Genomic DNA, 24880 nt, shown 5'->3' with positions numbered 1-24880 from the left:
AGGGATGGCACTGTGGTTATCAGAGAGTTGTCTATGGTTCGGTGGAGGTGGTGGTGGTGACAGTGATACGTGGCTAAAGTTATGGGTCAGATTAACAAGGTGTGTCGGTCAAGGTTGTCTAGGCCAGTGGTCAGCAAACCATGGCTCATGAGCCACATGCGGCTCTTTGGCCTCTTGAGTGTGGCTCTTCCACAAAATACAAACTTCTGCACATGGGCCACGAAGTTTCAACCACACTGTGCATATGCACCCACACGTGGTTATTTTGTGGAAGAGCCACACTCAAGGGGCCAAAGAGCCGCATGTGGCTTGGGAGCCGTGGTTTGCCGACCACGGGTCTAGGAGAAGCCGTCATTCTCATGCCTAACTACACCAATTTACTTCATCGCTTCCCCCCGATAATAGAAAGTGCTTCCATCTTCTTGAATGGAGAAAGTTCTGTGTTGCCTTCTACTACTTTTCAAACTTAGAGAAAGATATTCCACAACATGCTTATGGGGTGTGTTTTTTTGTTTGCTTGTTTATTTCACTTTTGAAATTGTTTAAGAGCTTTCTTTACTTTTCTCTTTTCTTTCTTTCTTTTTTATATTGAGTTTATTGGGGTGACATTGGTTCACAAAACCATACAGGTTTCCAGTGAACAACTCAAAAAACCGTCTGTACATTGCACCGCCTTCCCTGGCCATCACCACCCTGCTCTCTGTGCCTACGTGTAATGTATATACTTGTTGATTTATCCCTTCACCTTCTTCCGTCCAGTCCCCAAGCCCCTCCCCTCTGACAGCTGGCGGTCTGTTCCACGCGTCCAGGCCTCTCGCTAATAGTCTGGGCTTTGAGGTGTCAAACCCTCAGTGCTTTGACGCCTCACGTGCCGTGAGCTGTGTGACAGCACGGTCACCTCTCACTTCAGATGCGACTCTCTTTCCTGTGCCGCAGCGTCCTCGTCCTTTGACTGTGGGAAGCCCAAGGTGGAGCCGAAGAAGTGCCCCGGAAGGGTCGTAGGTGGGTGCGTGGCCAACCCACACTCCTGGCCGTGGCAGGTCAGCCTTCGAACAAGGTAACGGCACTTCTAGAAACGATGCGTCCATCCTTCTGTGTCAGCCCGCAAACCCGTCTGCATCCACACTCAGCCCCAGCTCAGGCTCAGCGCCGGCCCCTGCATTCTCCTCGGGAGGAAGGGAAGCTAGGACGTAAAGGATTTGCTTTTTCTAGGGTCTCTGCTTTGAAAATAGCCAGAACTGGGGTCTTTTCCTTGATCCGGGCAGCTACCATTAAGGTGTGTAGAGGCCACAATTGCCAAGAGCCAGTATTGCCGGGAAAGTCTTGAAGATTCCTTGTAAGATGAAGAGCAAAAGCTAACTAGAGGCATGTGACAGCTGGCGGGGCACCAAGACCCAATTCCCTGTGGTCCATCACAGACGCAGATTTCAGTGACTTCATTCCGAGGGGCGCACCCGGCCGCGCACACACCTCCTTTCGCGTGGGGCGGCTCCCGCTCCCCACAGGCGAGCAGTGACCAGCTCTGCCCCCACAGAACCCTGGGCAGTCTGGGTCATCATGCCAGTGGCCTCTGCCGTCAGTGGGCTCAGGCCGCCTGGTGACTGTGAAAGCGCACAGGTGACAGGGCTGCTTCCCGTCTCCTTTCTGTGCCCGGGCACCTGCACCCAGGTGCGGGAAGCCTCCCCTGCGAGCCTTCCGCCGGGCTCGCCCGGTGCCGCCGCCCAACGCGAGTCCGTGGTTCACGGTGTTGCGCGGCGTTTCTGTCCTTGGCCTCATCCCTTAGTAACCGCGCTCCGCACAGCCTCCGCCCGTCACGCTTCCCGTCCGTCTTCCCACACTGCGCGGTCTCCTCCTGACATCAGCGGGCCGCCCCCCTCACTGTGCTCCCTTCCTTCCCGCTCTTTCCATGAGCTACCACGTGCCTAGAAGTCCTGGGACGTAAACGATTAGTAGCCATCTCCCCCTGGAGAGGGAATTCTCTCGGGTAAAATCAGCAAGTCCCGGAACCAGGCTACTCAGAGTCACCTCGGGCCGCCTGAGAAGGACTCGCCAGGTCTCGCATGGATCTTGCCAAAGGGAAAGGAAAGAAATGAAAGGGGTGGTTTTGCTGGGTCCCTTCTGTTCAAGTCCAGGGCTGCCCAGTCAGAGCCAAGGGCTCGGGCTTCATGTTGGAGCCCCGTGGGTTTGCTCGTCTGGGGACAGCTGTCCCCGAGCCTCCCCAGCCACCGTAAAGAGTGCTGCCTGCTGTGGATGGAACCTTCTGGAACTCAGCCCCTACCGTCCTGGTGACGGCCGGTGGCCTTTCCTTTGGGAACATCACACTAACAGAAGTAACTGGGCACTGCTTTCGGCTCCTGTAGACAGAGCATGAGATCTGAACTGCACTCTCGGCCTGTCCCCCCAGATTCCGGATGCACTTCTGCGGAGGCACGCTGCTGTCCCCGGATTGGGTGCTGACCGCCGCCCACTGCCTGGAGAGGTAGGTGCGGGACGGCTGGCGCCAGGACTCGGCTGGCAGACTTCCCGCCTGTGTCCTTCCCTGTCCCCTCCCGCCCTTCCTCCGATGGCCATGACACTGGGCACCGGGGAGTGGGTGTGGAGAGCCTGAGGCAGAGCTGTCAGGGCCATCAGATGGGAGAGGACGGGAGCGTTTCCAGGGGGAAACGAAGGAGAAAGACCAGTTCGGGGGGGTAGGCAGGAGAGAGCCGTGCGTGGCACGGGCACAGGTGCCCGAGTGACCACTGACACGGGGCCTGCCCTTGTGCTGACTCTAGTGTTGGTCCCATCTACCAGAAGCATCGCCGAGAACATTCCTTAACAGCGAGGCTCGGTCAATGGTGACCTTTCTTTTTTGAAAAAAAAAAAAAATTTTTTTTAATTGATTTCAGAGAGGAAGGGAGAGGAAGAGAGAGATAGAAACAGCAATGATGAGAGAGAATCATTGATTGGCTGCCTCCTGTATGCCCCCTACTGGGGATTGAGCCTGCAACCAGGGAATGTGCCCTTGACTGGAATCAAACCTGAGACCCTTGAGTCCACAGGTCGACGCTCTATCCACTGAGCCAAGCCAGCTAGGGCCTTTCTTTCCTTTTATTTGTTACTAGAGCCCCAATGCACGAAATCCATGCAAGGGGCTCAGGGGCTCGGCCCTTGCAGTTCCGGCTTCGTCCAGAAGGTTGTCCGGAAGGTTGTTTGGCTGTCCAGTCTAATTAGCATATTACGCTTTTATTATTATAGATTATTTCTTTTGTTAATCCTCACCTGTGGATGTTTTCCATTGATTTTTAGAGAGAGTGGAAGGGAGGGGGAGAGACACACAGAGAGAGAAACATTGATGTGAGAAAGACACATTGGTTGCCTCCCGCACGCACTCCGACCAGGGCTGGGGATCGAGCCTGTAACTGAGGTATGTGCCCTGGACTGGAATGGAACCCCCACAGGCTGATGCTCAGAGGAAACTGGGGAGCCGAGTGTCTGGCTCAGAAGGGCGCCCGGTGAAGAGGCTGCCCACCCTTCGCTGCTCACGGCACCGCCTTTTCCAGGTCCTCACGGCCTTCGTCGTACAAGGTCATCCTGGGAGCGCACCGCGAGAAGATCCTGGAGGAGGACGTGCAGGAGAGGGACGTGTCCAAGCTGGTGCTGGAGCCCACGCGGGCCGACATAGCACTGCTGAAGCTGAGCAGGTGCCCGCCCCACGCACGTGTCCGGGAGGCGTGGGCATTGCCGCTCCTGCCCGGGTTCCTGGCGGAACAGGCGGGGAGGAGGGAGGGGGTGCACGGGGGGGTGGGGGGGTGCTGCAGGGCCACGAAAGGCACAGGCCTTCAGGGAAGAACATTGACCTTCAGGTGAGACCCGGGCTCGACCCCATTCTGCTCCGTCCTGGCTGTGGTCTTGGCAAAGGCGCCAGGACTGTTTCCTCGCGTGAAAAAGAGTTGAAACACGAGGTGCAGGTGACCCCTAAACTCTCACTGGAGGGTTGCGGTCAGCCAACAGACATCCAGAGAATTCCTCCAGTGTCTGGCGGGCCGCCTCCTCTCAGCGTGGCGATGTGTGTGGGGGACTCAGAGGAGACTGATATCCCAGAACATTAAGAACCCGGCAGGACCTCTCACCCCCGCACAGACGCAAGGCCTCCCTCCGAGCGCTGGCCTCGCGTTTCCTGCGGAAACGGTGCAGGGACATCAGCCTGGACGCCGGCGGCTGCCTGTGCCGCTGCGTGAGCAGGACTTGGAAGCAGGTCCCAGGGAGGCAGCTGAGGCGGCAGACGGCGCTTTTGAGAACAGACATGATGGGGACAGTCACCAAGGCCCTCACACGTCAGCGTGGGACGGGCTCCCGGGACAGGGGGACCTGCCGATAGTGAGGACAGGCCAGGGCTCACGAGGCCGGCGCCCGCTGGTCTGGGCAGGAACACCTCTGGGTATTCGGGGCAGTGCCCTGAGGCCTGACCCTTGGGGGCGCGTGGACGCTCCAGAGGGGGAAGAAAGGGCTGCTGGCTTAGCCTGAACAGGAACTCATCTCCTCCTTTCCCATGGTCCTTCGAGGGCACCCAGAGGACCCCCGGCTCGAATATGGGGTTCTGGGAGTGTTCTCTGTAGATTGGAATGTTTGAGCTTCAGACTCATCCACTCCATGCCCTCCACTCCAAGTGTCTGAGGCAGTGGTTCTCAACCTTCTCGCCCTTTAAATACAGTTCCTCATGTTGTGACCCAACCATAACATTATTTTCGTTGCTACTTCATACCTGTCATGTTGCTACTGTGATGAATCGTCATGTAAATATCTGATATGCAGGATGGTCTTAGGCGACCCCTCTGAAAGGGTCGTTCCACCGCCAAAGGGGTCACGACCCACAGGTTGAGAACCGCTGGTCTAAGGCATAGAAGGGAACCTCTAGAGTGACATCTGCGGGGTCACCCCATGTGAGAGGCTGGGTCTATGCTGGTGACCCCGAGAGGGAGTGTCTGCTTCCAGGTTGGCGGCCATGGTGATTCTTAATTGGATTCGGGCGTCTCTCATCTCCCTTCTGTTTTCCTCGTGAACAGAAGGGAATCCAGCCTGGACGTGGGGTTCTGGGGGTGAAGATGCCCTGGAACCCTACGACCTGTGAAGGCTCTTGGGAAACAACGCCCTTTTGCTTATGCGGGTGTTTCCGGGCCTCCTTCACTTGGTGCCTAGTTATTGTTTTCCCGCCATCATGGTGTGGGGACTCGTAGAGGAAACAGAGACCCCAAAAGGTGGGCGACTCGCTCACGGTCACATGATGCATTGGCTCTAATGGACGCCGTGTGTTAGCACCTCAGTGGGACGTGTACCTGCTGCCGGAGCCTGTGAAGTGGATATAGAAGCAGGTCCTTGGTCCAGGGTGCAGTGCACAGAATGGGCATGAGAGGGGTCTTTGTCACCCCCACTCCCACCGCTGGGAACTCAGCAATGAAGTGTCACTATGGATTCTTGTCCGTAACGGGTGCCTTTGTAACAAAACGTTCTGTTTGTTCCGCCCATAAGCTCCTATAGGCAAAGGTGAGGGTGGAAGCTGTTCTCCAGGCTGGCCTGTGCCAAGGCATCAAGGAGATGCCAGCTTGGAGGGTCTGGGGCTTCGGGCAGGTGGCGTCTGGTTGTGGGTGACCACTGGTGAGCAGCAGGAGTCTCAGGCAGGGCAGTCAAATGTCGCGTCTGTGCTTCCTTTCAGCCCTGCCATCATCACTGACAAGGTGATCCCAGCGTGCCTGCCCTCCGCCGACTACGTGGTCGCTGACCGGACGGTCTGTTACATCACTGGCTGGGGAGAAACCCAAGGTGAGGTCAATTCTGTGACTCGCGTAATGAACTCCTTTCGGCCTACAGCCTCCGTGAGAAAAGGAGCATTTGCACAAACTCCTATGAGTCGGCGAGGTCCACCGCCTCCTGACTTAGTCTGGGCCCTGCCCACGTCTCCATTCTCAGCATCCAAGGCCACGGCCAGGGAGCGGGAGAGTTTCTCTGAGTCTCTGTCTTAGCCCATAAATTCAACATTGATACTGCGTCCCAGGTAAGCAGGGCCTTGATACAAGCCTATAACTGCAGGGTGTGAGGGTATTTCTCATGTGAAGTTAGCCACCCTGAGTTCCCTAGCAGGTGCAAAACAACTAAAATCATAGTTCAACTAGAGGCCTGATGCAGGAAAATTCATGCACTGGAGGCAGCGGGGGGGTGGGGGGGGCGGGGGTCCCTCAGCCCGGCCAGTCCCCTCTCACAGTCCAGGAGCCCTCAGGGGCAGGAGGTGACCCGGTGATCAGGGGAAGGTGAAGCCCCCATCACACCTCTGCTGCTGCCACTGCCAGCAGCGCAAGCCTCGGCCGGACCTGGTTACCTGTGCTTTGGGTGGCCCTGGGTGGCTGGGCAGCTGGCATCGGGTGCCTCGGACGTCAGCTGGGCAGCTGATATCTGAGGTTTGTCTGCACCTTGGGCTGGCCCTGGGTGTCTGGGGCCTGAGGGCGGATCCAGCCACACCGCGCACTTGCCACCCCGCCACCCCCTGGCAGGGCTGAAAGGACTGGGGACTCCAGCAGGGCTGAGGGGACTGGGCACCACCATCTTTGTGATGATGTGATGGTCAATTTGCATATTTCCTCTTTATTAGATAGGATTAGTCTCCCCAGATACCCGACATGTCTGGTGTATGTGTGGGGAGACAATGGGGGTGGGGCAGACTGACAGCTGGGTGGGGGTGGGGCAGACATACAGCTTGGGGAAAGTAAGAAAGGCTCCCGTTTTAGTAGGGACTTGCTATTGGCTTACAGGGTGAGGGTGAGAAAGGAAATGTTTGTGCAGGTCCTGTCCTGGCCTAGGGGACTCTGTCCTCACTCTGCAGTGCGCCCCGGTAATAATGACACCCCTGACTCGGGCCTAGGAACATGTGAGAACATCCGAGGTCTCTGCCTCGCTTTCTCAGAAGCGGTGGTGAGTCAGGAGTCCTGGAAATTGTCCTGGCTCTGCCCTCGCTGGCAAGCTGGACAGTCCCCTTACCTCTGGTCCACTTGGCGTCTCACCTCATCTGCAAGATGAGTTGCCAAGCAGTGCTATCCACGTTAGCTTTTTGCATGAGCTCTTGCTTGAAGAAAGGTTTTGTGGCTTTAAAACAGGTTGAAAATGCCTGGTCCAAATCCTTTCAAACTTACCTTCCTATTTCTGCACTTTCCCTGCTGTCTGAGACCTGCCTCCGGGGTGTCCCATGGCCCCCTGTCTGCTTTCAGAGGCGGCGGACATTGAGGAGTAAAGGGAAACTTGCAAAGGAAGCATCACGGGTGTGCCACACTGGTTCAGTCTTTGGTTTTAAAAAATTTAAAGGCCACAAATCCTGTGCGTCCGGCATGTCCGTTCTGATTTTGCAAAGGAAGGATCCGAGGCTGAGAAGGCACAGGGGTTGTGGGTGGTTGAGGAGGCAGACAGACCCAAGGCAGGACCCCGATTCCCACTGGTCAGCTGCTGGGACTCAGAAAAGCCACAGACTCTTTTTGGACTTGTTTCCTCGGCTGGAAAATGGGCTTCAGGGCGAGTGTGGGGGAAGCGATGAGAGGAGCCGATAAGGCACCGAGCAGCTGAGTCACGTTAATGACGGGGAGTGCTGTGTTCCCATGTGACTCTCTAGCAAGTGGCGAAAATCCAATGCAAACTGCATTCATCCGAAAAAGGGACTTCTTAGTGAGCCACAAACCTGCTGGCTGATGAAAGCATGGACTCAAGATCGTATAGATCCGGATGTGAGTTCTGTCCCATCTACCTCCATGTGACATCAGGAAGTTATTTAATCTCTCTGAGCCTCGGTTTCCTCATCTGTACCACCTTAAAGAGTCAATGTGAGCATTAAGATGCTGCATATGGAATTCCCAGTGATTTGGAGATGGTATTCCAGCAGCTCCTGTGCTTAGACAACCAACATCACCACCACCACCATCATCATCATCACTATCCTCACCCCCATAATCACCATCATCACCACCACAACCATCATCAACATCACTATCATCCTCCTCATCATCACCATTATCATCAAGCTCCAACCCTCCCCATCATCACCATAATTATCACCATCACCACCACCATGACCATCACCACCACCACCTTCATTACCATCATCAATATCACCATCATCACCATTATCATCAAGCTCCAACCCTCCCCATCACCACCTTCATCATCATAATCACCACCATCACAATAACCATCAAGGAGCCTGTGTGTAGCTGAGCCCTGATGGAACCGGCCTGCCTGACCCGCAGGCCCATTCGCTGTTCCTGTCCCCCCACCACCCACACTCTTCTGCACCCCCTCCTGCCCTGGGCGCCCGTCTCTCGGGCCTCACTCACATGTCTGCTGGGAAGTGACTCTCATAGACTCGCTGCACCAGGAGGAGCCAGGGTGTTGACCTTTTTCCTACATGTCCACAGTGACTTCCGATCAATCCGTGTTGCCTCGGCCTCTCGGTGTGGGGTCAGAATTCTCCCCTCTCCCGGCAGCCCCCAGATGTTCCCTGGCTTCGCTGCTCCCAAGCAAGGTAGACCCGTGTTCAGGCCGAGGGGCCGTTCCGGCCAGCCCTCATCAGCAATCCCAGAGGCCCTCAGGGATCCTGCTTCCCCTCGCCCCGCCCCAGCAGGGCATCTGGTCCCAAAGTCACTTCCAGCCCCAGAGATGCAATTCCCACCGTGGCCACCGGATGGCAGCGCGTCCGCACAGACCACATCCCCCTTACACAGTGGGTGTGGCACCAGCACCCGCAGGTCTGTCCCGCTCAGAAAGCAGGTGCGGGAGCAGGACACTCGAGTGACCTGGTTCCACACCTCGACTCCAACAGTGCTGCCCAGCGCTGCGGGCCAGGCCTTCCTCGCCGGCCCCTCCACAGGGCTGTCCTCCCTGCTGTCCACCCCAGACCCGCGTGTGCTCGCTGACCCCGAGACAACTTTCCGTTACTCAAGGTCTTTGGAGACGAGAGCACCTCATCTCTTGGCCGCTCCGCGCTCGCAAAGCAAAGATTTTTGCAAAACTAGTGAAAGCTGGGCTTGCAACATCGGAAATCTGGGTGATTGGTGAGGCGCACCTGGGCGTGTCCGTTTGGAAAAAAACCACTTTTTCTCTGGCCCGGTCGCCAGGGCTCTATTTCAATTTTCCAAAGTAAAACAAAAGGCAGTTTTTCACCAGAAAAGAATACAATGAGTACAGCAAGCATACAGGAGAACGTTTACTTTCCCTCATTGTAAAAGAAATGTACATTAGGAAATGAATTAGGATCATTTCCACCTATTATATCACCAAATCTTTTTAAAATGTTAAATGCCCACGAGGGTGTGGGGGAGTGACCTTTTTCTAGTGAAAAATAATTTGGCGATATTTTGGAAGCCATAAATATGTCTACAACATTGCTGGGAACTTGGACTTAAAAATATTAAGGAATATTAATAAACCGTATGAACAAACATGCAGAACATGGAAGGAACGTTGCCCAGCGAGCATGGTAGTCGGGAATTTGGGCAACAACGTCACAAAACCAGGTTCAAATCCCAGCTTCACTAGCTCCTCGCCGGGAAATGTGGGGCAAAACCCACTCTCGCTAAACCTGAGTTCCCTTCACGGCACAACGGGACTGACCAGCGTGCCCCTCCCGGGGGACTATGGGAAGGTTCAGGGGCATCCATCACAGCCCGAGCTTGGGCCTGGAAAGGTTAATTCTCGGGGAATGACAGCTACTCTTCTCTTTGGAAATGCTGTGGTAAAACACATGTAACAAAATCTACTATCTTAACATATCCAGCGCGATTCACTGGCATTTAGCACATTTACAATGTTGTGCAACCGGCACCACCATTTCCAGAAAACTTTCCTCACCCCGAAGAGGAACTCCATACCCATTAAGCAGTCACTTCCCATTAAAATAACAATTATGAAGATTGCAACATTGTAACCAAGTCCGTATTATATAATGCGGAAAAAAATGAGGTATACAACTGCGATATCAGTAGTAAAAGAAGCATATAAAAAGCCCGAAGGGGAATAGACAAAAATAGCAGCAGCTGTGATGTGTTTCTCAATCTCTCTTTACAAAATACAAAATCATTTCTTTATCGTGAAAAAGGGAGAGAGAAAAGAAACCAAAGATGACAAGGCAGCCCCCCCTCCCCACACACACACACACAAAACCCAGAAGCCGGAGCACGCAATCCAGGCCCTGGGACCGGGAACGCTTACATCATGTTCACACGCCCAAGAGTCAAACAGACACAGGAGCCAGGGGGTCAGGAGCTGACTCGTACCTACCATCGCCGCCCGGTGGTTCTGGAACTTTCCTTGTGAGCACGTGCGGGACGCAGTAACCGGTCTTCCATCTGAACAGGCACCTTCGGCGCCGGCCTCCTCAAGGAGGCGCAGCTGCCTGTGATCGAGAACAAGGTGTGCAACCGCTACGAGTACCTGAACGGCAGGGTCAAGTCCACGGAGCTCTGCGCCGGGCTCTTGGCCGGGGGCGCCGACAGCTGCCAGGTAAGAGGGCAGAGGTGGTCACTCCCTCGGTGGCCTGTCTTGGCCCCTTAGACCCTGTGGCCCCAAAGCTGCAACGTTGGGGAGGACCTGCCTCCGACAGGCCGCGTGTGGGGTCTGAAGGTCGCCCAGCAGCCCTGCAGGCCTGGCCCCGATGTTGAGTCAGATCACCTAGGACAGTGGTTCTCAACCTGTGGGTCGCGACCCCTTTGTGGGTCAAATGACCCTTTCACAGGGGTCGTCTAAGACCATCGGAAAACACAGATATAATTACATATTGTTTTTGTGATGAATCACTATGCTTTAATTATGTTCCATTTGTAACAATGAAAATACACCCTGCATATCAGATATTTACATGACGATTCATAACAGTAGCAACATTACAGTTAGGAAGTAGCAACGAAAATAATTTTATGGTTGGGGGTCACCACAACATGAGGAGCTGTATTAAAAGGTCACGGCCTTAGGAAGGTTGAGAACCACTGACCTAGGGTGACTGACCGTGGGGACCTGAGCTCCAGCCGGGTGTAGGGAGTGTGAGGGACCGGCACTGCCCCAGCTCACACACCTTCCGGGATCCCATGGGCGGGACTCGGGTGGCCGTCCAGGCAGGAGACCGGGAGAGGGACATCGGCCCCGGCTTCTCCTCGGCGGCTCCTGGGGTGACTGCACAAGAGAACCCCGAGGCAGGAGGGAGGAGGACAGCCATCTGCTCCCCAGCAGACGGCACTCGGTGGGGTCTGTTGAACAGACTCTGCCAGGCACAGCGATGCCCACACAGCAGGTTAGGACCTGCCTCTCTGGCTGCCAAGGGGTGTTGAGATACCAAGAAAAGTCCCACTTGGGAAAAGGAGGGTGACCCCCCAAATACAAGGCTGCCGGTGGGTCCTCACCGGGCTCCTCGCTCCCTCTGTGCAGGGCGACAGCGGCGGGCCGCTGGTCTGCTTCGAGAAGGACAAGTACATTTTACAAGGAGTGACTTCTTGGGGTCTCGGCTGTGCTCGCCCCAACAAGCCTGGCGTCTATGTCCGCGTCTCAAGGTTTGTCAAGTGGATCGAGGAGACCATGAGAAACAATTAGTGGGCTGGGAGGCGGGGGCGTGTGGCGATGCAGGCGCCGGGACGTGGTAGGGGACCCGCGGCCGGGAGGCGCTGACGGTGATCACACGGAGGGAGACGCCGCGCTCAGCGCCCCACCGCCACCTCGGCCGCTTCAGCGTCGCTGCGGAGAAGCTGGACTCTAACAACATCGCGGGGGCATTTGCTGAAAATAAACTCGGCACTTACTTGGATTTGGTGTTTTGGGTTTTCACTGTCTTCACGTTCTTTGTTCATCCCACCAATTTTATTTTATTTTATTTTTTTTAAATATTTGTATTGATTTTAGAGAGGAAGGGAGAGGGATAGACAGACAGAAACATCAATGAAGAGAATCACTGATTGGCTGCCTCCTGCATGACCCCTACTGGGGATCGAGTCTGCAACCCAGGCATGTGCCCTTGGCCGCAACTGAACCTGGGACCCTTCAGTCCGCAGGCCGACGCTCTATCCACTGAGCCACACCGGCTAGGTCCATCCCACCAATTTTAAATAGCGTGACACTAACAGACAAGTGATCTCGCTCCCTCCCGTAAGGAAGAGTTCCATGTAGGACGGGAACCTGTGGGATCCTAGAGAAGTCCTCCTAAGTCACCCGACTTTACCTTGTCGGCGAAAGACAGCTTGGCGCGCGTCTGCCACGTCTTTCTCTCTGGCCCGGAGATGCCCGTTTTCGAACTCTGTCCTTGGCAGTGAACTCTGCTACGAGAGCCCGACCGGGGACCCAGCTCTGGGCACCGTGGGTAGAGGTGTGTGCCGTGAAGTTAACGGGCAGCGGAAGGAGACACAGACCAGCGAGGAGTCTGCATGTCCTGGGTCACCTGTGCGTTAGGGAGGTGCCCAGGCCAGTACCAGGAACAACAAGCATGTATGGAGGCGGCTCCCTGATTTCCATCACTGCCTGGCTCCCCGGGGGGCGCACACGCGGTCACAGGGGAATAGCTTCAGGGGCCTCAGCTCAAAGGGGAGAGAAGGGGCGGCCCTGGCCCGTGTGGCTCCGTTGGCTGGAGCATCATCCCATACACGGAAAGGTTGTGGGTTCGATTCCCAGTCAGGGCACATTCCTAGGTTTCAGGTTCAATTCCTGGTCAGGGCATGTGCAGAAGGCAACCAATCCATGTTCTCTCTCACGTTGATCTCTCTCTCTCTGTTTCTCTCTCTCTGTTTCTCTCTCTCTCTCTCTCTCTCTCTCTCCCCCTTTTCCTCCCTCTAAAATCAATAAGCATATCCTCAGGTGAGAACCAAAATAAATAAATAAATGAAAGAAAACAAAACAAAGGGAAGTGAAAGGCAAACATTGATTTTTCTTGACAATTTAAAATATTTTATTGTTATCAGAACCAAAGTATCAACTCAAAGTACAATTCAAAGGTGACGGTGCCCGGGAGCCACAGGCACCCCGCAGCAGGGAAATGCGAGAAGGCAGGCGAAGGGGTGAGTGCGCTGGCGTCCCGGGAGACGGACATTCCAGCCGCTCTGAGGGGCCCTCGGGCTCAGGGAGCTTCTGGTGCGATCAGCACACCCGCACACACCGTGCACACCGTGCACACACCGTGCACTCCGACCGGTGCACAGAGGCGCCGTCTTCCCTTCCCTCTGGTGCCACGCGCCTGCCCACACAGAGAACTCATCAAAAAGTCCTGCAGAAAGGCAGGCGCTGGCTCGGAAAACGCACCAGATGAGCATGTAAAGCAGGGCAGGAAAAGCTGGCAGGTTTGTATTCAACTCGTTTGAAAAGTCGCGGTAACAAAAGAGAAAGATCCAATCCCTGTTAGTAGCTCTAAAGTGCTCACCCGTCCTTGCAAATTCTTCTGAGCACGGAGATCACTGACCAGCCCTTTCCGTTAAAATGTGAGCTACTTCCCAAAACAAGTGCAACACGTCCAGACAGAACGAGAACTGTCCACGTGTCTCACTCCTGACCGTGGGCGCCACCGCAGACCTGAACTCACAGATATAAGATGAATAGCCCTTGTGGTTCCAACCTACGACCCAGGACACCCTAGCCCACGGGCCTGGTTCAGTAACGGACACAGGGCTCTAGTGTCGAGTCATCGCAGGACCAGCCAGATGTCATAGGAAATAGCCGGGTCCCCAGGCCTCACAGATTCGTGCTGATCTGTGGGGCGAGGCCCGAGCAACCCCAGCGGGGCTCGCAGATCCAGGCGAGGAGAGAAAGCGCAGGCTCCGTCCGGATGTCCCGTGTCTTCATTGCAGGCTCCCCGGATTGTCATCCTCCCAGGAATCCTCAGGACACACGTTCCTGAGCCTCGGTTCCTGATGACCCAAGTTCTGTCCATGTTCCCCAGGTCCCTGGTTGCTCACCCCGTTCCCGATGGAGCCGCTGTGAACACTGGGTGGGGCTTCTTGTCCCTGTCACCCACGGGTCGGAGACGTGTCCAGCATCAGGACAAACCTCCTCCAGCATCTCGGAACGATGCTCGGGGTCGTGTGTATGTCTTTGTAAAGAGTTAAAAGCAGGTGGGCGGCCTGGCGCAACGGGCTGACACGGGCTGACACGGGCACCGGTGTCTGCGGGGCTCGTCGCTCCGGCCTCGGCCTGCGCCGCTCCGTGGTCCCGGCAGGCGCCTCACAGGGGAGCACCAGGAACCGGGGCCTTCTGCTTCCTGCCGCACTTGTAGGAGGGCGGGCTGACAAACAAAGGAGAGAAGAGAGAGGCCTTACCAAAGGCTGAACGGCCAGCAGCAGGAGGCCTGCTGGGACTCACTCAGCATCCTGGCTGGTTTCACACACACACACACACACACACACACACACACACGGCTTCTCCTGAACACCCGGCTCAGAGCAACGGCAGCCCCTCTGCAGGCCCCGTCCCGCCCGCCTCCAGACCCTCAAACGGCACGTGCATCCTTCATGCATGTCCACGAGTGACGCGTGGTTTGGGAAGGAGCTGATATGTGAGCCAAAGAGCAGCATGAATGGCCTGAGGCTTCCCTCCTGTTCGAGGGAAACGCCATCAGGTTTCAGTAAGTCGGTGCAAAGCGGCTGTTTTCCAGGGTAAACAGCTGTGGGACGCAGTGACAGTGCCTTCCTTATGAAACTGCAAGTCACACTTTGATGACATTTTTTTCAAGGGGAGAGACAAGGCATCCTATCTAATAAAGGGGAATATGCTAATTGACCCTCACGCCATCACAAAGATGGGGGCACCCACAGCCAATAAGGAGGGAACATGCTAATTGACTGCCCCGCCCTCAAAGATGGTGGTGCCCAGTCCCCTCAGCCCCGCTGAGGCGGCAGGCACGCGGCAAGGCTGGGCCCACCCCCAGGGGGGCCTGGCTGCTCCGTGTGCCTGCCTCCAGAGACCCCCAGTCCCCTCAGCCCCCCAGCCGCTCAGGGCCGGCCTGAGGCTCAGGTAACCAGGGCCAGCCGAGGCTTGTGCTGCTGGCAGTGGCAGCAGCAGAGGTGTGATGGGGCGTCGCCTTCCCTGATCAACGGTTGCCTCCTGCCTCGAGGGCTCTCAGACTGTGAGAGGGGGCAGGCCAGGCTGGGGGACCCCCCTCCAGTGCATGAATTTCCATGCACCGGGCCTCTAGTAATTAATAATTTATCGAAATTTTTGTTATGAAAAGTTCCAAACATAGAAAAAATGTGTGAGTTGAATTCCTGTTGCTCCACTTCTTCCCGTTCTTCTAGTGCTTGGAGGCTCATTTTCCCGGCACCCCACCCTGATGCCCTGTGCTCCCCAGAACCCCGCTTCTCCTGCTGGCTTCACGGTGAGGTAAGAGAAGAGAGAGGCCTTACCAAAGGCTGAACAGCCAGCAGCAGGAGGCCTGCTGGGACTCACTCAGCATCCTGAGGCGAGTCCTGACCCCAAATGCCTGCACCCTCCGCTTTACCCTGAGGAGTTTGAGAATCTGACCCCTGATGGGCGAGTCTTGAGGTCAGGAAATCGCCTACCAAGTTAGTGATTAGAGTGAAGCCACTGGGAGAGGTGGAACTTCGGGGAGCAGAGGGCATGGGATGGGGTGCAGGGAAAACGAGCATCCAAACACTATAGGAACAGGAAGAACTGGAGCAGAAAAAGGAGCAGAATCAACCAGAAGAACACTGTGCCTTCGGATCATTGGCACCGAGGGGTCATGGGGGAGGAACCGCACCCAGACTGGGTGGGGGTCCAGGAGCCCCCACATGCAGCCCATGCCGCCAGCACTAACTGCTGCCTCTGACCCTAGGATCCGTCTGGGGTGCTCTCCTGGGTACCCCAGCCCAGCAGCCCTTCAGGCACATCAGCTCACGAGAGCTACCCCTCACGTCTGAGCTTCTCACTGTAAAGACGGTCCTAGCTCCATCCCCACCGTGTCCCCTGCTTCATGGAAGCTTCCTGAATATTCTCCTTCCTCCCAATCTGCTAGCACTGGTGTGACTGGGGGACAGGACTCGGCACCCACAACCCTGACCTGGCCCCGTACCCCGGTGGGAACCAAGAAATGGTCCGTGATGACTGAATTAGCAGAACTGTGTTTCTACTTCCTGTTGAAGCAAGACCTTCCCATGCGAGTGTGACGCTCCGGAGGGCCTCCCACGGTTTTTACACCTTTTAAGTTTCTCTTCCTAATTTTCGTTTACGACATGGCAGGGCTTGAGGGGACTCTGCCCCCGCCCCCAAACCCCACCCTGTAGCATCGTCCCAGGTGACATGCAAGCAGAGCGGTGGGTGAGGAATAAGCCAGTGCCCGTCACTCCAGACAAGCGTAAGCCTCTGTTTGGGCTACTTCAGGGGACAAGCGCGACAGCCCTCTGATCGTGCAGTCCCGTCGACAGCCCTGCGGCCAGGGCTGGGGCCGCAGTTCGGGAAGCCTTTCTGAGGCTCTGGGAAGCTCGGGCAACCTGAGTTTTCAAAACGGCATCCAGAAACAGGACGTAAGCCCGGCTGGCGGAGCTCAGTGGTTAAGCGTCGGCCTGTGAACCAGGAGGTCACAGTTAGATTCCTGGTCGGGGCACAGCCCAGGGTGCGGGCTTGATCTCCAGTAGGAGGTGAGCAGGAGGCAGGTGACCAGTGATTCTCTCTCATCATTGACGTTTCTCTCTCTTTCCTTCTCCCTTCCTCTCTGAAATCAATAAAAAAATATATATATATATATTTTTTTAAAAAAAATATATATTTTTATTGATTTTTTACAGAGAGGAAGGGATAGAGATAGAGAGTTAGAAACATCGATGAGAGAGAAACATCGATCAGCTGCCTCTTGTACATCTCCTACTGGGGATGTGCCCGCAACCCAGGTACATGCCCTTGACTGGAATCGAACCTGGGACCCTTCAGTCCGCAGGCCGACGCTCTATCCACTGAGCCAAACCGGTTTTGGCATGAAATCAATAAAAATATATTTTTTTTAAAAAAGAAGAAGAAACAGGACAATGAAATCACCGCATACATTTCCCGGGTCTAGTGAAGTTCTCATGAGACACGTAGCACGGGTGTCTACCTCGGGGGAGGAGGGAGACCTCATTAAAAGGGAGTGTAAAGGGATACATTCCAGTTCTACCCTGGGGACTCCCGTTATTTAAAATTCATAATGAAGGAGGAGACAGCACGAAATAATAAACCTGCACAGAACAGCGGGCGACCCTGAGCCAAGGAGGGCACGACCCAGTCCCGGCCCGCAGAACCCACTCTGAGCATCGACTGCCTTGTCCACAGGAAAGTGAGGGTGGTTTTGCCCTAATCGTTGGGTTTTAAATAAAATGATCGCATTGGCACCTAAAAATGGGCACCTATTCTCTTCCCAATGTACAAGTGAAAAAAACTCCCATGAGGTGACTAACATTTCAGTATTTTGTTAAATATTTTTGATACATTTGTTTAAAATTAAGAGACCCAAACCCTTAATTTCCAGGTCATTCTTTAGAAGAAGAGTGATTTTTATTTTTAAAAATAGCTGCTAAGTTACCTTTAAAAATTACACAAGTAATACAAGACAACGCGCTGTAATTTATTTTTTTTAATCCAACAATAGGGAAGTCTATAGAGTATAAGAGGAATGTCTTCCCTCCTGCATCCCTCTTCCCAGCCCGTCTCTGTCGCCACGGGGTATATAATATTATTTTAGATGTTTTCCTACACCCTGTCATAGTCATAACCTCCCTTTCTTTTTATTCTGAAAGATTTCAAATGGAGAAAGTTAAATTTGTGTAACGCAGTGGTTCTCAACCTTCCTAATGCCGCGACCCTTTAATATAGTTCCTCATGTTGTGGTGACCCCGAACCATAAAATTATTTTCGTTGCTACTTCATAACTGTAATTTTGCTACTGTTATGAATTGTAATGTAAATATCTGATATGCAGGATGTATTTAGGCGACCCCTGTGAAAGGGTCGTTCGACCCCCAAAGGGGTCGCGACCCACAGGTTGAGAACCGCTGATAATGTGAATTTTTGTTAGTATAACACAAATATATTTCACATTGATACATGGGGTGGATAATTACTCTCCCTGTACACCATTTAGACGTACTTCTCCAAAGCTAAATTGTTCTCTCTCATTCCCTTATTTATTTTTTAAAATTTTTATTTGTCAACCACACTTTGCATTCAATGTTATTTCGTATTAGTTTTAGATGTTCAGCATAATGGTTAGATAACCATATACCGATATTTCTAGTGTTTCCCCTGATATTTCTAGTACCCCTACTTCTATCTGTCCTCCTGTCTTTATCATCAATCATCTATCTGTCTATCTATTATCTATTATCTACCTATCGATCATCTATCTATCACCTATCTACCTATCAATGATCTATCTATCTATCTATCATCTCTATCATCTATCTTCCCACCACGCTACAGATAGAAATTTCTATTGGTTTTATCTTTAATAAACACTCTAACACATTGTTTGGTGACTTTTCATTTTGTAGTCAGTCTTGAAAATCTCCCCAAGCCATTGCATGTAGATCTACCTTAATCCTTTTTTTTTATATGTATTTTTAAATATATTTTATTGATATTTTTACAGAGAGGAAGGGAGAGTCATAGAGAGTTAGAAACATCGATCAGCTGCCTCTTGCACAACCCCTACTAGGGATGTGCCCGCAACCAAGGTACATGCCCTTGACTGGAATCGAACCTGGGACCTTTGAGTCCACAGGTCAACGCTCTATCCACTGAGCCAAACTGGTCAGGGCGGTCCTTTTAATCTCTGTCTAGTAACGCATACTGTGAAGATATTATTTTTATAGCCATTTGTCTACTGTTGCACAGTTATGTTATTTCTACTTTGTCAAATCATCACTCCCTCTCCTTTAGATTGCTTCTGAATTTTAACACCTTCCTTGGAAATATCTCCCTCTTCATAGCCACCTTTTAAAAAGAATAAATATTTTTCCAAAGCTTGGGTTGTTTGTTGCTGTTTTTTACATTTACCTTTGACAACTACTTCTCACTTCTGCTTAGGCTGTGAGGCAGGGATTATGTTATTTTCCCCGGGTACTCAGTTGTCTCAGTACCTCCTTCCCCTGGTGGCCTGAACGCCGCTGGGACTGAGGAGGCGCTGAAGGCCATACGATACCTGCCCAGCTTCTCGACATCGTCCACCGTCTCCGGCAAGGCGATGCCCTTGGTCTCAGGCAGAAGCATCACGAGGCCGCCGCACACGGAGGCCAGGACACCTGTGGGCAGGGAAAGGCGTCACCACCAGGTCGCACGCCGCCCCGCGCCCCTCGGCGAGGCCACCGGGAAGCAGCGAGCTCACCGCCTCCACTGGCCCCGGCTGCGGCCCCCGGTGACCCTCACCAGCTCTGCCACTCTCCTCTGCCATGATTTCCTTACCCCGCGCCCTGTGCAGTCCCCGCGCCCCTGCTCTTGGTGGGCATCCTTCACTCACCCACTGAACAGTTACTTATTGAGCACCTATTAAGTGCCAAGGCCTCAGAGAAGCCTCATCTGCTCCTTCCGGGGAAAACAGAAGCCAACAGAGAGGAGTCCCTCAGGCCCTGTTCCCGACACCAGAGCGTCACGGTTTCCTGCCCGCTTTCCTCCTCCCGCCAGGGGCCACTGCAGGCCTGTCCCCTTGCCCCAGGCCCGCCTCCTGGCGTCTTTCCCAGGCTCCTCACTGTAGTGGTCAATCCTCCCCCAGCACCTTGCGCCCAGTGGCAGCAGCAGGAAACATACTCAAATCTTTCCTCGTTCAGGATCCTCCTGACAACCTCACATTATCCCATGTACCAGCCTCCCTTGTTCGGATCTTCAGAGTTGAAGTTTCTGAAACACTGTCCTCTCCTATTTTCTGCACATCTTATCCTCGCGGGGAGCTGGCGAGTGTCTGCCAGCCGGCTCCCCGGAAACAAAGCCCTGATTTATAGCGGCTGCCAATTTCCGCGGCGTAAATACTCCCCACGGACAGTGCGCACTACCGATGCCACCTCGCTGAGTGAGGCACGCGGACGAGGTGTGCAGTAGCACACGGCTCTATAGGTTTCTGCCACAAAGAGACAAAAACACAAAAAGCCTCAGGAACGCAGAGAATGCAGCAAACGCAAATGAGTTGGGAGCCGATGACGTGCATTTGTTGCCTGCCTTTTGTATATCGCAGACACTGTCATTATTAATCCTGCCTGTGTTTGACAGCTGGCTCTCCCTGCGAAGGCACGGCCTGCGCTCCAGCGCCAGTGCCCGGCTCCCCCAGCGCCCCCTGCAGGCCAGGCCACTGCCCGGATGCTGGGCTCCGAGACCACTCATCTTGGTTGAACCATGGCCCTCTTGTTGCTCTTCCGTGCTGGCTACAGCCTCGACTGAGCTCGAGGACCCGATCCCATGGAATATTGGAAACATTCCTCTCCTGATTTCACTGGCATCAAGTGGTTAGAGGCTGACTCCACAGTCCCTGACGCCGCTGGGGGTTCCTTTACCCAGCATGTGTCCGCAGGGACCCAGCCTTTTCAGGGTAATTGAAACTGTTGGGCAAAAGGAAGGGGAGGTGGGGGAAAGCTGGACGAGGGTCCTCTCTTGCTGGGGGCGGGGGGGAGAGGCCCCAGAGAAGAGGCGGAACAGCACTGGAGAAGCCCTGGGGTGAATGACCCCAGGTCCCCCCCAGTCTGTGATTCTGTCCCCTCAGGGTTCTACGGAGATGGGGGGCAGGAAGGAGGCCATGATCCTGGGGGCCATCAGAGAGGGTATGCTAGATGCGCGAGGGACCTGGGTCCTCCGCTCTTTCAGCATCGCATGCTCAGCAGCCGAGCAGATGAAGTCCGAGAGCGACAGGTACAGAACCTTTAATAATGTAATTGGTTTGGGGTGTCTTTGAAACAGACCGTGGGTCCAATTTGGTCTCATGAAAATGATTGGCCTTTAGTTATTCCCAAGACCATAAAGGAGTTTTACTGTATTTGATTTTAACTCAGAACCTAAACAAAGAAAGGGTTGCAGATGGGCTCCCCAAACCGCAACGCTCGGTCGTCCTGAAAATGTCAAGCGCCCGTCCTTGCAGACAGCCCGCCATCTCCGACGGGCAGCGTCTCACCGAAGATGATGAGCGGCAGCTCCAGCCAGAGGGCGGCCAGGCGGAAGAGCAGGAAGGGCGCGACGATGCCCCCGAAGTCGCACAGCCCGGAGCAGAGCGACACCCCGAAGTTCCTGCGGATGAAGCAGTTTCACATGAAAAACAAACGCTGAGCTAAACTCAAGAGGAGCAAAATAGACAGATACGTAGCTAAGAAATTGTGACAGGATTTTGCTTTTCTACGGCTCTGAACTTTGAAAACGACTGCTCTCTACACTCCAGGCAAACCCTTCCCATTCGGACCACTCCCCAGCTGGTGAGTGCGGCATGCGGGGGTGGGGTGGGGGGGGGTGGGGGGTGGGGGAGGGAGCCTTAGGGGCTGGGGGCAGCATCCTCCGCCAGCAGCCCCCCACCGCCCGCCACCCACTGGACAGCGAGCTGTGCCGGGCACACCCCCGGGGAAGGAGCCATCCGCACGAGCGACTGCACACGTGGCTGCTCCCGACACGAGCCGTGGAACGGGGTCAGAGGGAGGCGGCAGCCTTTAAACAGGTGAGGCTGGTGACGGCAGAGCAACCCCCATCGAAACACGTGTGCTAACAAGGTTTTTCCGATTCCAGCCTGGTGCCTTTCCACGAACCGCGGCCGCGTGTGAAGATACGGGGTGAGAAATACTATCACAGAACATGGAGGAAGGCAATGCAGAAAGCAGCTCCAGCTCAGAGCGGCCACGCTGACGGCTGAGGGGGGCCACGTGCATACAGCATCGAGCTGAGGGAACGATTTCATGGCTTTGAAGTCACTTCCAAGCACTCGGCCGCAGAGCGACTCAGGAGAAGCCGGGACAGGTGCTGGGGTTACCGTAGTGTCGTCGGGTACAGCTCCGAGTTGACCAGGTAGACGATCTCGAAGGCCATGGTGATGCCCAGTCTCCCCAGCGTGGCCACCGTGGTCCTCAGCCAGGGTGTTCCTGGGGACACGGGGCCGGGAGGCAGGGTGAGGGCCGGGCTCTCAGGGCAGGTTTACAAACCACGGGAGGCATTCGCTTACTGTCCTCACAGCCCCAAGCCTTTGCTAATTCTCAGCACAGGTGATCGACACCTTCTAGCGCTGTAGCCGAATTTCAACAGCGATCACCACCCCTAGGACGTGGGCTGCTCTTTTAGTGCCGCCTGCCTTTCTGGGAACACGGTGTGAGAGTCACTTGTTGAGCGGCCACTACGCTGAGAACGATGCTCCGAGCGGCGTCTGCCTGGGAGGACCCCGCACTCGGCCTCTGGTCCGGAGGCGGCCCTCACGTGCGCCTGGAAAACCAGCTGCGCCCTTTTCTGCTCAGACCCCTCGGCAATGACAACAGGCCGGTGACCCCGCACCAGATGCCCCTGGTTCCGGGAGACCAGCAAGGCCGTGAGGGCTGGGCTGGGTCTTGGGAAAGGGGCGTCTACACAGTGCCGCGCTGGGTCACTGGGTTTGTCACCCATTGTCTTCCTCATCCCCAGTCTGGCTACTTTCCCCGAGAAATTATCCAGAGGACCCAGCTTCCCAAGTACTAGTTGGTTCGTTCACTGACAAACACAGCGCACGATTCTAGCCGGTTTGGCTCAGTGGATAGGGCGTCGACCCATAGACTGAAGGGTCCTGGGTTCGCTTCTGGTCACGGGCCCGGGTTGCGGGCTCGATCCACAGTGGGGGGTGTGCAGGGGGCAGCTGATCAATGATTCCCTATCATTATTGATGTTTCTATCTCTCCCTCTCCCTTCTTTTCTGAAATCAATAAAAACATATTTTTTTTAAAAAAAGCTAACCCCACTAAATAAAGCAGCTGTCTAGAGGCACGCAGAGGAAAGGATGGCCAGGAGCCCAGGCCATGGCCGGGCGGCCGGGTGCACTGGGTGTAGATGGCGCCCTAGCCGGGCAGCTGGGTGCACTGGGTGTAGATGGCGCCCTGGCCGGGCGGCCGGGTGCACTGGTGCTTCCCTGGGCGGGCGGCACCTGGAGCTCTCGCACTGAGGCCCTCAGTGTCCTGCTGCCGTGCTGGCTGCTCTGCTCCGGCCAGAGCAGCTGGGAACATGCGTTTATGCAGGCTCTGCCTTTCCACGAGAGCCCGGGGGCCTGGGGAGGGCATTCCGCCCCTTCCCTCGCTGAGCGGGTGGGGCGCAGCCAGGTCCCGGGAACGGAATGTGGGAGCCGCTGCCCAGACTCCCTGGGCTCCCGCCCGGCCGGGCAGCCGCCCACTGCTCTCGGGCTGCGGAGAAGAATGTGCCCGCGGACGCGGAAATAACCCGATTATCCGAGTTAGGCTCTTAACTATAGGCGCTTTCTACTGAATCAAGATCGCGCTATAAATGAGTTCCATTGACAACTTCAATGCAAATTAGGTTTACAACTGAGGCTAGGACCGTTTGCTGGAAAGATTCAGACAACATCAAATTAAAGCACGTGCATGCATGCCCATGCACACACATGTGCGCGCGCGCACACACACACACACACACAACACACACCGTGAAAAACATCTAGTCAGTTCAGAAAATCATTCAGAAAACGCTGTAAAGTTGACGCCCTTGAGGAGACATGGTTGACCTTAATCTGAAAGACCCTCAACTCATTCCAAGCGCAGAGGCCAGCATTTAGCGGCCCCTACACAGGGACGGAGATGTTGTTGAAATGCGTTACGGAAGTCCCAGAGGCACTATGCTGTTGGTCAACTAAAGAATAAAATGAAAACAATGAACTAGGAAGTGTAGTTGGTGTGTGAATATTATACAAATCTCGTGATCATCCCAGTAATGTGCTAAGCTCATGATGAAGTGGCTATAGATATCTTTTGATAACAATGACCAAAGAACCACAAGACAATTTGAAAATGAGCACTGAAGCAGAAACTACCTTCTATAGAGTCAGGGGAACCCAGGAAAAGGGTCCCTCTGGATGTGGATTTATTTGGTCAAACTTCTAGAGGTTACTGGGAATGTATCAATTTTTGAACCAAAAAAAAAAGCAGGAGGATCTTAAATAAACACAATTTTGCATCTCTTCTGAATGTACCATCTGTGCCGAGTTTTGAAATAAAATGTAGTGAAAATGCCCAATATGTGAATTAAGATATATGAGCCTACTTTTCACTGAAAGAGAAACAGAAGTAAAAGACAGACTCGAAGTGCTGGGTTTGCGGCCATCCTAAATAAACTCAAATGCAAGAGATGAGGGCGGACAGAGAAAGCTCTTTGTTTTTCAGAAATTTGGGCCTAAAGCAGCGAGGCTCAGAGGAGATACGTACAGCCAGAAAGACCAGCTCTTTGTCCAGTTTCATGCTGCAGACCCTGACTGGTGTACGCAGTGGAGGGAAAGCTGGCGAAGCTGTTTTCTGTGGGGTCCTCTTGGCGCTGGTTCCTCTGAAAGGCTGGCCAGCATCTCCTGGGGCCACCATCCTGCTGGCGACTCGAGAGTGACCGAGGGACAGTCCTGCTAAGGCAGCAGTTCTCAACCTGTGGGTCGCGACCCCTTTGGCGGTCGAACGACCCTTTCACAGGGGTCGCTTAAGACCATCCTGCATATCAGATATTTACATGACGATTCATCACAGTAGCAACATGACAGTGATGAAGTAGTGACGAAAATAATTTTATGGTTGGGTCACAACATGAGGAGCTGTATTTAAAGGGCCAGAAGGTTGAGAACCACTATTCTAAGGGGATGGAAAAGCCCAGTCACCAAGTCCAATAGCTCTGTGCGTGGACATGGGGACTGTCCCCTCCTGGGAGGAACATGACTACCTGGTGCTCACGTGGAACATTAGGGACCTGA

General features: G+C 54.3%; 2 protein-coding genes across 2 annotated transcripts in view; one reads left to right on the top strand and one right to left on the bottom strand.

Moving 5' to 3' along the window:
• Positions 1-11592, top strand: part of PLG (plasminogen) — a gene marked incomplete at both ends in the record, with an annotated part of 43273 nt that extends 31681 nt beyond the window's left edge. The window contains 6 exons of the mRNA XM_081094584.1: positions 937-1057; positions 2405-2479; positions 3543-3683; positions 5693-5799; positions 10367-10512; positions 11431-11592. Of these exons, the coding sequence (XP_080950710.1) occupies positions 937-1057; positions 2405-2479; positions 3543-3683; positions 5693-5799; positions 10367-10512; positions 11431-11592 (752 nt within the window). The remainder of the gene's footprint in view (positions 1-936; positions 1058-2404; positions 2480-3542; positions 3684-5692; positions 5800-10366; positions 10513-11430) is intronic.
• Positions 11593-12918: 1326 nt separating this feature from the next.
• SLC22A3 (solute carrier family 22 member 3) overlaps positions 12919-24880 on the bottom strand; it is a 64577-nt gene continuing 52615 nt past the window's right edge. The window contains exons 8-11 of the mRNA XM_081093899.1: positions 21935-22043; positions 21095-21207; positions 19145-19244; positions 12919-14260 (exon numbers count right to left, since the gene is read on the bottom strand). Of these exons, the coding sequence (XP_080950025.1) occupies positions 14200-14260; positions 19145-19244; positions 21095-21207; positions 21935-22043 (383 nt within the window). The 3' untranslated portion in view covers positions 12919-14199. The remainder of the gene's footprint in view (positions 14261-19144; positions 19245-21094; positions 21208-21934; positions 22044-24880) is intronic.

The sequence above is a fragment of the Myotis nattereri genome (assembly GCF_964212035.1).
Source record: "Myotis nattereri genome assembly, chromosome: 6".
NCBI classification, from domain to species: domain Eukaryota; kingdom Metazoa; phylum Chordata; class Mammalia; order Chiroptera; family Vespertilionidae; genus Myotis; species Myotis nattereri.
Note: the sequence above shows the minus strand (reverse complement) of the source record. Positions and strands in the feature narration are given on the sequence as shown.